General features: G+C 38.9%; 1 protein-coding gene across 9 annotated transcripts in view; it reads left to right on the top strand.

The window, feature by feature from the left end:
* The window catches only part of DENND1A (DENN domain containing 1A), a 174621-nt gene that overhangs the window by 107602 nt on the left and 54232 nt on the right, over positions 1-12787 (top strand). For all 9 annotated transcript variants that reach the window (XM_090121572.1, XM_090121574.1, XM_031601948.2 and 6 more), the window contains exon 13: positions 780-905. In XM_090121572.1, the coding sequence (XP_089977698.1) occupies positions 780-905 (126 nt within the window). The remainder of the gene's footprint in view (positions 1-779; positions 906-12787) is intronic.

The raw sequence follows: 12787 nt of genomic DNA, 5'->3' as shown, positions 1-12787 counted from the left end.
CATACAGGTACACCACCTTACTTCAGCAGCTCTCAGCACCAGTAAAGCTATCAAACTGAGAGCCTCCTCGTGTGTGTGAGCAGAGCTGAGTGCAGAGAACAGCGGTGGACGACCCTTGACGGCCTCAGCCCTGGTATACAGAGAACACATCTGGTGTGGAGGGCAGGGCAGGGCGGGCGCCCAGGGACAGAACGCACTGACTGCTGAGGGACACAAGCGCTGCTGTGGGGCTGGAAGAGGAGCTGGGCTCTGTGCTGTGCCCTGCTGGGTGCCGGCAGCCAGGTGTTGGTGTTGGTGCCGCTGTGTGGGGCTGCAGCCGGTTCCAGCTGGTTCCGGCCGGTTGTGGCTGGTTGTGGCTGGCTGCAGGGCACAGCCGTGCCTGTGGGTCAGGCAGCGCCTCAGGGAGAGCGATGGTAGGAAAGGCCTTCAGATTTCAGCTCAATATCGGTAAAAACACCTTTGTGTGTCTGAAGTTTAATTCAGCTGATTTTTTTGTCATGAACTGTAATCAAGGATGGCACAGAACTCCATGGGCTGCCTTCAGAACAGTGTTGGTGGCCTTGTGCGGGAGGGAGGGCTGAGATGGAGCTGTTGTCATCCTGATGGTTCCGTGGTAGCCATAGAAATGGCAGAGGAATGATTTCAGAGCAGGAGGCTTCAACTCTGAATTAATGGTGTCCTTTTTGGTTGTAACTGTGAGAGCTTTTCCTTCAGCTGCGTCCCGTGGTGTGAAGCTGTTTGTGATACGAGAGTCACCTGCACTGGTGGTGTGATTTCAGGTTTCTGCTCTGAAGAACAGATTGAAGAAAGTTTCTACAACCACTGGAGACGGCGTTGCCAGGGCTTTTCTGAAGGCGCAGGCGTCTTTCTTCGGGAGCTACAGAAACGCATTGAAAATCGAACCTGTAAGTGGGGAAGACGTCGGGATCTGTGGGGTGGGCAGGTGGGGACTGACAGGAGTTCAAAGCACATAACCCACTGACTGCGGGCTGTACTTTGGCACCTGGATGACCAACTAATAAAGAAATGCAACAAGCGTGGTCAGTCACACAGGGAGAAAACGTCTCACAGGAGAGGGATGGGAGTTACTTCCTTTAGAAGAGAATAAAATTAGAAAAAAGATGATAAAAATGTATTCATTGATGATCATGGGAAGCCATTGCACAGCTGACCATTTTCTCTCTCAGCAAAACCTCAGTATTCGCTGTTCTGTTTTTAAAGGCAGTGAAAGATTTGTTTCTTTTAATGTGATATGTGGGTAAATTTGAAACAAATAAATGCAAATTATGGAATCATGGGGTTTAAGAAGATAGTAAAAATTAATAAAGAAATTGTGCTTTTACAAAAAAAAATGTCTGGGGTTCAAACTACTGACACTAAACTTTCTCTTAGGGAAATTTAATCTCGTGCTTCTGGTTCAAAGCTGATCTGTAGTTAACAATGATTCTGTGCCATCAGAGCGGGGGAAAGATTTTTTAGTACTTGATCCTTTATTTTATTGCTTCTAGAGAGGCATCTGCTCCTGGCTTACTGCAAGGGCTTCGTGGACTTAAATACAAGTAATTCCAGCCAAATTCACTTGTTTCCATGTTTTGTGACATTTCTGTGAGGTACATAGGAGGTTTCTCTTAAAATGTGTGTGCATTAGCTGATAGACAGAGTCAAGGTGTCAGAAATGGTGTGATGAGCATGGAGCTATAATTTGTGAGATGCATTCCGGAAATACGGGAAATGGGACAAATAAAAATAATAAATGTAGAGTGTTCTGCAGAACACTTCCAAAAAGTGCCACATACATTCTGTCCCCATCTCTAATCTAAGCCAGGGGAGATTTAAGCATATGCAGTGACAAATCTCGGTATGATGGTCACAGGCTTATTTGATCTACTGCTGTTTAGACTACTGGCTGCTTCAGAGGATGCCTGTAGAGGGGAAACCATACTCTTGCCTTAATGTCATCATCTCTCATCCACAAACATTTGGAGGTAGAGCAGAAAGTTGGTGGTACCTGCGGAGAGCCTGAATACCCCTAGTGATGCTAAAATGCATTCTGAGTGTACATGGGGAGGGTGAATGAGGAGAATGAGAATGCAGGTTTGCTAGTTGAACAAAGGTATATTCTGCGTTCTGCTTTTCTATGAAGACTATTTGTCTACGTGCCAGACATTATTAGTACTCTCCCATCTAATTTTAATCATTGTGTAAAAGAAAGTTGGATGGCTGGCATAGTGTTTCTTGGGGTTGAAGATGTTTCTGTTATTAAAATTCATCATTTCTGTTGTTTTACATGTTATTCTTAGTGCCAAAGGGAAAAACTACTCAGTCTGAATTTTAGAGTCTCGTTACCACCATCAAATAAGCATCACTCCAAGAAGGCATGTTCAGGGTTCAAAAAGGACTTTTGAAATCAGCGTGATTCCTTCCACTTCTTACTTGGGGAAATGCATGTATGGTGTATGTGGGGGAAAAAATGAATAGCATCAACTTGTATGTGCACAGTTGGGTGGTATTGTGCTTTCAGAGGCGAAATAGTGGCAGATATTTGAATTGGTGTCCATATAAATAACAAAGATGTCAGGGAGACTTCCCTTTATTTACATGGGCCGTCTTGTTCTCTGATGCTCCTCCCAGTAGTTGCCAGGCAACTCTGGGAATATTGGTGTGTGCTTTGCCTGGGTGTGTGTGAGATTATCTAGTTAAGGAATTCGTGAAGAAAAATAAAAATTTAAATTGCTTTTCTGGAAATACCATCTGGTATTTTGAAGGCTGAATGTTAAAGATGAACATTCCAAATTAGTTGACAATGGCACATCCCTAGAAATAGCAACTTCAAGGGACAGCTAACCTCAGGAAGTAGAAGAAATTTCGTTTGTATATGATTTCATCAAAGAAGACATGTAAACATAATTGCACAGATATATTATAAAATGTAATTCTAAGGATCAGGAGGTGAAAATTTCAAAGCATTATTTCCCAAGTCATTTTATATGTTAAAAATCTTATTTCTGATTATAAATTTTAATATCATGTTCTATGTAAAAATAATTTGCAAAACATAGTGTTTCTTTCATGTGCTGAACACATCAGGATCAAATGACCTTGGTTCTGTTTCCAGTTCTGCCACAGGTAGCTTGTAGAGTATTGAGTGGGTCACACAACTACTCTAAACTTCATTTTGAAGTATGCCAACAGTGAATGCAGTTACTGAGAAACTTTTGTTGCTGTTGGAAAAACCATGTTTCAAAGTTAACTCAAAGCTCTTAGAAAACTACATCTCAAGAAGATGCAGCAAAGCTGCACACAGTAGTCCATAATGCAGCAAAATGATCAGAAAATGTACTCACTGTGTTCCCAAAAGAAAATGTGAATATAATAGTAAATCATCATCACTGGCAATTTGGAACATAGCCGACATCTTGCAGCTTAAAGCACTGTTTTCTGATGTGGAGCACTTCGGATGCTGCTCTGGAAATACCGCTCTTTGCTCTCATACAGTTCCATCTCCTTAGATGAGCTCTTACTCTGGAAACTTCTAATCCAAAGATTGTAATCTTATGTACTGTACATCCAAACCAGCACAAAAAGGGAGTCACTGCTGCTTGAACCTTCTGAGGAGTTCAGTAGCTATGACTTCTGCAAGGAAACACGTATCCAGATAGTGCAAACTGCAACTGTAATCATAAACGTTGATATAACATAATCACTGATTCATTTATGTTTCCTACTGCACTTACGTGCTTCTGGAAATTGCTTTAAGCCAGGTGGATTGTGTGAAAGTATATCTCTTACATGTGGTGTACTTACATCTCCATAAACCTCTGCTGCTGTCAGGTGCAGTAAATCACTTTAGAAGTGGTGTGTTCACTTTGGCTGTATGGATGCAGTTTGTTAATGTTAAGAATGTTATTTAAGTCTGTAGCAGTGATGCCACTGTGAACACTTTGCTCAAATGAACGATTTTTTTAAAATACCTAATTTTTTGCCGTTTGTGGAGGGGATGTTTTTATCATACTGCCGTACCTTTAGGTTGTTTGTAGTACTTAGAAGTTGTGTGTATTGGTAACCGGGGAGGAACAATGAGACCTGTCATCTGCGCCGCGGGTGTTGGCTGTGCACTTTGTTATGCTGACACCTAGCGGTTAGCAACAGCATTTCATGGATCTTATTTCACTGATGATCTTTGTTAAGAAACAAACATCATCACATCTGTGGTGTAGGTGAGTTCACTGCCTAGATTCGCTAAAAGCAGTAGCAGGTCGGGTGTGATGCAGTACAGTGACTTGGCTTTAGGTTTGTCGTGCCCATACAGGTAACGTAAGCCATGCGGATGCTTTTTCACCCAGAACTCGTGTGGCAGCTCATCAGCAGGCTCCAAGTTTGGCAGTCTTCTGAAATGACACGCTTTGCTGTGTGCTCTCTGTGTATGTGGTCGCTCCAGTAGATATTGCAACAGGCCTTATGTATGCTGAATACAACTTATTTTTTTGCTGGGAGATTTGGAAAACTTGTTTACTTGCACCATATAATCTAAACACTTCAGTTTCCAGATCTTTGTTCCTTTTCTATTTTGTTGCTATCAGTAGGTGAAAATTTAGGTGCTTTTCTTGAGTGCTGCTATGTTTTAATGGATAGCTAAGGCAGTTAATTTTAATATTCGTAACACAAGTAGATATCAGCAGTTATGTGCTGCTGCAGGTCGTTTTCTCTTCAACTTCACTACTATGTTTCATAGTTGGAACTTCAATGCAAATTTTCTGTGAGCAATTGTGGGAAAAAGAAAAGCAACACCAATGTGAATAGAAAAAATAAAATGTTTTCTTTTAGAACAGTAACGTTCAATTCATTGTAAAGAAATGAGTCCTTTCAGTTTGTGGTTTTGTCATACTTCCTCAGCAGTGTAGGGGCATCTGGAGGAAGTGCAGGACATTGGACTTTCATAAGGAACATGTAATAAAACAAAGATATCTCCTGTATTGCAGTTCCAACTTTCCTGCCTTGTTGCAGAAGTGCAGAGACATCCCTGGAGAGTTGTTCTGTGCTCTTGTTCTCTGCTGACAGTTTCTGTTATCCAGTCTGGTAAAGATAGCAGTCATATGTCTGCACTGCTGTGTGCCCACACCTCTGGAGACGTGGGTTTCAATGGCACTTCCCTCGGCAGTTTGCTGGCCTCTGAGCTCCCCTGTCTGCAGGGCACACAGCCTTCTTGGCCCTGCTTCCACCAGTGCCCCTGCAGCACACAGCATGAAGATGTGCTCCAGTTCTAATGTAGTGTTGGTGTTAAGATTTCACAGTGTAAGATACTTCCGATGTGTTGTTGACTTACCAGTTGTAAGTAGGTATTAACTTTGATTCCATTCCTGTGACGAATTCCCTCCTTAGAATCTGGGCCAGTATCGCAATAAGGATTTTTCATACTCTGAGGATAGTTCGGTCATCTTTTTTTTTGTTGTTGTTTTTGCACCTCTTAGAATTTTAATGCTTCTGGGAATCACAAGAAGTACAATGAAACATTGATACACATCAAAGCAGCAATGTGATGCTGTGACGTAAGGCCAGTGCATTATTTTATATCAGTCTCTTTTTCAGACAGGCACTGTCATTTCCTTTAACAATTCCAGAGCCATGAGATCCAAGTGGGACGGATGTCAGAAAAGCAGAATAGATAACCTGTGATGCAGAGTAAAGGAGCGAATGCCAGATTTGTCTGACTGGAAGTTTTGTTGGAATATGTGTATGCAGGAGCACAAAACGTTTGTGTTACATACTGGTGCATAATTCACTTTGAAAATGCTTTGTAGCAGTTGATGCTTTATCTTCTGTGAAGTCTCATTGTTGCCATGGTGATTTTTAAAATAATTTTATTTATTTTAAAGTTACTCAGTGCAAGGGCAAACAGTTGTTTCCAGCTCCCAGGAACTGCCACAACTCAGTTACTTCCATATAACTACCACTTATGTTACTTTTTTTTTTTTCCTCCAGATGTAAGTTTTAAAGATATGCACTGTACACAGAGCAGATGGATCCTTTTCATGAGAGTTGTCTTGTTATGCCAGAGTCTTGTAGGAGCATTTGTTCACAGATAGAAAAACCAATTAAGGAAGTGTGCTGCTGAACAGGTTGTGTGTGTACAAACTGCTCAGAAAAAAACACTGCAGGACAAACGGTGAGCAGAAGCATATATAAAGTAAAGCACTTCCCTCTCAGTTTTGTTGTGATCTTTTTCAGACAGCATCTATGTCCAATATAGTTTTGCATTTTTATTTTGCTTGCTGTCATCTCAGCTCTCCGCTGTGTGCCTGTATGGACAGTCCAGTAGTGCCTATATGATGGTAATTCCCCAATCTCAGCTCGTTGGCTTTACTGATAGCAGTGCAAAGTGACAGAGTATAAAACCTGATTTTTTTTACATTATGAAAGTGGAAATAAATTGAATTATTTTATATTCTGGAATTGACACTTTTTTCCTAGTAAGAAGACCTTGTGGTGATTTGTGGAAAAGCGTTTTTAGATACTGGAGAAATATTGTTTTGTTTTGTTTCCAAGTAATTTGCATTTGCATTTCAGTCCTGTTGCTGTGTTCTCCCTATGAGCAATACTATTGCTGTAGACAGACTTCAGCCTTTACTTGTGCTGTTTTATACCTTAAAAAGGCTTTTTTTCCCCCTAATAACACTTATGGTTCTTCAAAAGGTATTTAATATTCTACATCTTTTTTATATATAAATGTATGTAATGAAACTTAAAGTGATTATTTCTAATATCTTGTAACAGTTTGAGGTAATTACAATTTTTTTATACCCTCAAAACTGAGATAAGGTACTGTGCTCTGCTGTTCTGTGTACCACAGCAGGGGGAGGAATGACAAGAGAATTAAAAATCACTAAGATTCTGAATGAAAGGTAATAAAAAATTATATTTGAGAAAAGTTATCACAGCTCGCTGGGAATGGCACATAGGAAACATAGGAAAACTTAAACTTCCATGAAGGGCATTTCTACCCTAGATTACGTAGTCAAACTTTCCTGTCCACTATGTGTTACAGAGCAAAACCAAAAATGGTTGAATGGAAATGTAGGGATCGTGTTCTGTGCATCTTAGGTGCACAAAGAGAAGCATCAGATGAAGTTTCTTTGAATGTGATTTTCTGAGGCCTGACTTCACAAGGCTGCTCTTGAGATTATCAGTGTTTACCTGGACATGCTGACATTGAAGTTTCTGCATTAGCTTTGTTGGAACCTGTGAGCGTGCTGAACAGCAGCATTTGTGTTTTGTTGTATGAGTGACTTTGCAGCCTTTGCAGATGTTACACGTGCAGCTGTCAGGCTGGGTGGGGTCGGGCTGAGGGTCTTCTGCCTTGGTGCTGGAGAAATAAAAGCATCAGTTCAAAAGCCCCCAGATCTGCCTATTACCAGGGGAAGTTGTAAAGTGAGGAGCAGAACCATGATATTTCAGCTTCACTGGGGGAGGATTGGTACATTCAGCTGATAAATTATTCCTCTGTGCCTTTCACACCTGATTCTCTGGCTTTTGTACTATTTTATACATTTGTTTTTGTTTCTCCTCAAATTGTTTCAAGCCTTTGTTAGTTTTTGTCTTACTTTTAGCCTTTGCTTTTATCGCGTTTTCTCCTGATACTTTACTTATAATTGAGAGTGCACAGCCTCAGCAAGCAATGAAGCAGTGTGCAAATGCTGCCAGGCAGGAAAAGTTGAAGATATTTCCTGAACTAATAAAGCGCAGGGGACTTAGAGTAGAACAATGAAGCAAGTAAACAAACACCAAGGATAAAATGACACAACCAGTGAATTCGGCTTCTGTGTAAGGCGCTCAGTGTCTGCATGCTTTTTAAATGAGCTATGAATAAGTTGCATTTTGTATTGGCAGAAAAAAAAATCTAACCAAAAAAAAAAAACAGAAAACACCCCCAACTAACCAAAACCATCAACAGAAAACAACAAAACCCAATTCTGATCAGTAGAGGAAGAGGAAAATCTGCATTCTCCCTGGTGTGAGCAGCTGGATGGCTCAGTGTCAGTGAAGCTTCCTGCAAAAGGAGTTGGCAGAAAAGGTTGCAGATTTGCAAAGCAGTCTTCAGTAGCAGGGAAACTTGATGAAATCATGGAAAAAAAAATAGAATATTAAAACAGGTTAAGGACAAATTAATAGCACTTAACTGAAAAATCATGCTGCTGTGGGCTTTCACCATGCACATAACAGATTTTGTAAGATTTGAAACATAAACTTGTAGTACAAAAAGAGGTATTTAAATAAAGTGAAGGACAGCAAATCAAAATTATTTGCAATGATTTGCATACGTAAGTGATGGAGCTCATTCAGCGAAGGCCAAAAAATATGCAGGTGTAAAGACAGAATGAGACACTTGTATGCATGACATAATTGACAGCTGAGTGTGATTGATTTCCATGACAGACAGCATAGGAGACCTGATCTCATTCAGACTTGTGCTTTAACTCAGCATCACATTAAGGTATTCTGATGCTGCCCTGGGGCTCAGCAGTATCACATGTGAATGAAGCCTCAGTAGTGCTCATGCTGTCACTTTGCTCTGCAGTCCTGGGGAGGGGTGGGCACGCTGCTGTCCGGGGTATTCGTCTGGGACTCGTCACTTGCTTAAGGCTTCTGCAAGGGAAGATGAAGAAGGGGACTAAGCCTCTTTTTTGGTTTGGCTTGTGCATCTTGACAGAGAACTGGGCAACCTTTTCCCCCAAAATGTTGATTTTGTTATGGACTGAGCATTAATGAAAGACAAACTCTGGCTCATGGCCAGGAAGCTGTATGGGCAGAAATCATGTCAGCGATGAGGACCACCACGTTTTTCTTCTTTCTGTATCTTAACTGTAAACCCTGCAGAGGGCTGTGCTGTTCTTTAAAAAACAAACAACTTTAGTCTAGTAACACATCAAATGAAAAGGTTTCTTCATTTTTTTTTTGTAATTTGATTCATTGTGTTCTGTTCCTTTCATTCAATGATGAGTAACTTTTGGCAATGACAGATATTCTATTGTGACAGAAATATGCATTTTGTAAGTCATAGCTTTACTTGGTATTTAAATACACAGTGTATGTACAGTGTGCAAGATTTATGCAGAGCACAGCTGGAGGTATTCTGCTCAGAATTCCTATGGCTTAAAATGTCTCTTTCAAGTTTGAAAATGTGTTGTGAAGTAGCTACCATTATGATAATTGGAAGTTCAGCTTCTCTGTCTTGCCTCTATTATTTTTTTGAATACAATTAACACATCACACACACTTCACCTGGTCTCTCCTCATTTACCTGTGACACTTCCTTGATATTTATTTAGACACATGTGGTGTTTTTGCTTTGAACTCAATAGTTGGTATATTCACTAGATTTTTTTTTTTAACAAACATTTTTCTCGTTTAAAGATATACAATTAGTTTGCATCGTTAGAGAAAAGTATACATATTGATGTCAATTTATGTCTTTTACTTATTTGTTAGATGATCAGGATGTAAATTGTATAAAGATTGTAGAGATACTTTCAAATCAAAATGCCTGCTGAGGAGTTGCTCATACAGCTCATCTCATTGGGGTTCTCATGAGGGAACAGTACTGAGAAGATGTGCAAAGAGTCATCCAGAGAAAAACATATGGCTGTCAACACGAAATATTAAAGAAATATTTGAATTATACATTTTATTTCAGATAGTTGTATTTTCTTTAGGGTAACATAAATACAAAGCGCAGAACTCAGTGATTTCTTTAAATTAAGCTTTATTCTGTCACATTCAGCTATAATGCTTTTATCACTGCGGATGAAAGTAAAGCAGTGCATTTGTTTGAAAAAGCAAGAAAATTTCTTAAACTGGACTCAGTAAAATAGTATTGGCATAGTTTGTGTTTCTTAAATAATTGATGTATCTTGCTGTAGCATATAATTTGTATATAGCTATTGGCAATTTAACCTCAGTATCCTCCAGAATAAAAGCTGGGAATTGCATGAAACAGTTGTTAAAATTTTGGAAAAGAGGAAGTCTGTCTTTGACAGATTGGATTTTAGTGATATGAAAATATCATAGTACTGTATTTAATTTGTGGAAATCGGATTCAGAGGGGAGTTTTATTGTTTTAGGAACATTCCCAAGGCTTAAAGGTTTCATAAGAAATAAATCCAAAATTGTTTGATCCTCATGGTGAAACGGAAATTTTGGATTGTTGCATTAATTTTAGCAGCAGTTTGGGATGAATTGGTGCTGTGTTTCTGTAGAGTCCCTGTTCACTTTCCATTCCTGTGATTACTGCTTTCCAGAATATTTGCAATAACTGTGTTTTACTGAACATGCTGATACTTATAAATTAGTGTAATCTAGGAAAAAGGTATCATCTACTGAATAAGAATTCATTGCTTTGTTTTTGTATTTTATTTAAACAAGCATGATCAACTCGAGGCTTTTCAGATCACAAGGTCTTCATGCTAGTTCAAAAATGTTCAGAAAACAAATGGAAATGTGATTGGAATGAGTTGTGTCTACAGCGTGGTTTTGTTCTTGTAAGAGGTTTGCCTCTCAGCTCCGTGCATTGCAAGGCCTTCCTTGTTTCCTGCAGCACTGCTAAGGTATGAAGCGTGGCTATACGTGGTGTAAGGCATTTTGTCTGGGGTAAGAGATGTGTGCTGTGACAAAAGACAAGAATGAGCTGTGCTGGTTGCCTCATTGCAGTGGGCATTGTGGGGAGATCTGTTGTTCTACAGCCGCATCTTCACAGGGTTGCTTAGGGAAGGGCACGATATAGGTGTCTTTAAAATTGGGCATTTATAGAGGACACTTACATCACAAGAATGCAAAGGGAAATCAGTATTTTCTTTTGAGAAACCTTTGGCTTGGACTTCAGGTTTTGAAATGTGTATTTAAAATGATCTCTGTGTAAAACCACTTGGAAGAGGTTTTTTTTTTTTTTTTTGTTTTTGTTTTTTTTTTTTAATGAAATCATTCTGTGATAAAATATTTCAAGTACTGGCTAAGCTGTAAAGCTTAGGGCTGATAAACAAAGCATCTGAAGCCAAATGGCCCTGTAGCTAACCCCAATTAAAATAAAGATTTCATTGCGCTCTGTCCTGACAGAGAGGGAACATATTGTTGCCTTTAAGGGAGTTTGGTTTAGTTAATGAAAGAATTTATTTCATTTTTTCAAATACAGAACCTAATTAAATAAGTTTCAACTTGACTTGTACTTGAGGACATTTTAACTCCTTAAAGGTTACTTTTGTGTCTATAGTGTAGTTCTCATTTGAATAAATTCCAAGATAGAAGTTAGTTACGCGATTTATATAAGAAATTTTATTGTGTATCTTGTGTGAGAACCATATGCCTGTTTTATATACACATACATAGATGTTGTTCATTCTAAAATTAAAAGGCTTGTTACTGATGTTGCTCTCTTGAAGCATTCTATTTAGCATTCAATATTACTCAGATAGCAAGTTATACAACATGCAGTCTTAACAGTGATGCAGAGTGAGGATGGCAGGTCTTTGCTCTGAATGCGCTTTAAGAGCTCTGAGGAGCAACATACGTTGCTTAGTGCTACTGTTCACTGAAAGTCAAAGATGTATCAAATGATTATTTTTTGTGAAGTTCTCAGAGCTGTGGTTAAAATCTGTGTCTTTAGAACATTGGTTCTTAGCAGGGATTATTGGTGAAAATAAAAGCAATTTATAGGAATTACAAACAGGATTGATTTGCCTTTATTAAGGATCTCTCTGTATTTGTATAGTGAGGTTCATCCTGCACTTGTCGACCAAATTCTCCAGTAAAAATATAAGAAATAAAGAACACTGTTCTCAGAGATGCTTTTATTCTTACACATACAAATATTTTATATTCAACACTTGAAAGGCAGTCAAAAAAATGAGAATGCTGTCATTTACATTTATATTACATAGTGGCCTGAAAATTAGTAACTAAGTTACTGATGTGTCCCTTGTGCTGGAATCTTGTGAGAATGGTTAGTTTTTATTGGGTGATGGTGAATAAAGCTCTTTGGATGTGCTCTTGATAATTTTTCCAGCATATTTACTGTAATTAAAAGCACCCAACCAGCAATATTCGTAAAGTGCTGCATTCTTCTAAATTAGTTCTGACAGAAGCTTAATTCAGGCAATGAAGTTCACGTAAATAAGTTCAGGTAAATAATTTTCAGATGTAACACATATGTAAATATTTTCCCCAAAAAGCATTACATCTAGCCAGAATTCCAGGCATCATAACTGCACTAAAAATTATGTTTCCTATTAATTATTTTGCCATAGCTTATATTGTGCTCAATTTTAATTAAATTTCAGTTGCTCTTTTGCAGTCATAACTGATGTGAACATTTTCCAAAGTCTATTATACCTACAGGACATTTCCCCTACGTCTTTTCTTGCTTCTTGTTTTTCATCTTGTCCAAATGCTGTTCTTTGGAAGTCTTTGGTGATGTGTGAAGGAGAAAATGATGCAGCAGTTTGACTGGCAAGTTCTCAAACAGAAGAAATCAATTGTGTTTTGTATTCTTTTGGACTGCTGATTACAATAGCCATATAAGAAGCCTTAAAAGCCTATGTATTTAATAAGGATTATGGGGTTTATTTGATTATACTTATGTTCAGTGTAATGAATACAATGGGTATCCCACATTTAGTTGTCATGCGGAGACTGAATCTCTAAATATAAAAACTAATTCCATGACACTGCAGCCTGCAGTTCTTGCTCTTCTGTCTTTAAGGACATTGTATTCACACACATTAGACACAGCTTTTACTTTGAT

Source organism: Phasianus colchicus, chromosome 19 (assembly GCF_987193195.1).
Source record: "Phasianus colchicus chromosome 19, bPhaCol1.hap1.1, whole genome shotgun sequence".
Classification (NCBI taxonomy): Eukaryota; Metazoa; Chordata; class Aves; order Galliformes; family Phasianidae; genus Phasianus; species Phasianus colchicus.
The sequence above is the reverse complement of the archived record's forward strand: the minus strand, read 5'-3'. Positions and strand labels throughout refer to the sequence as shown.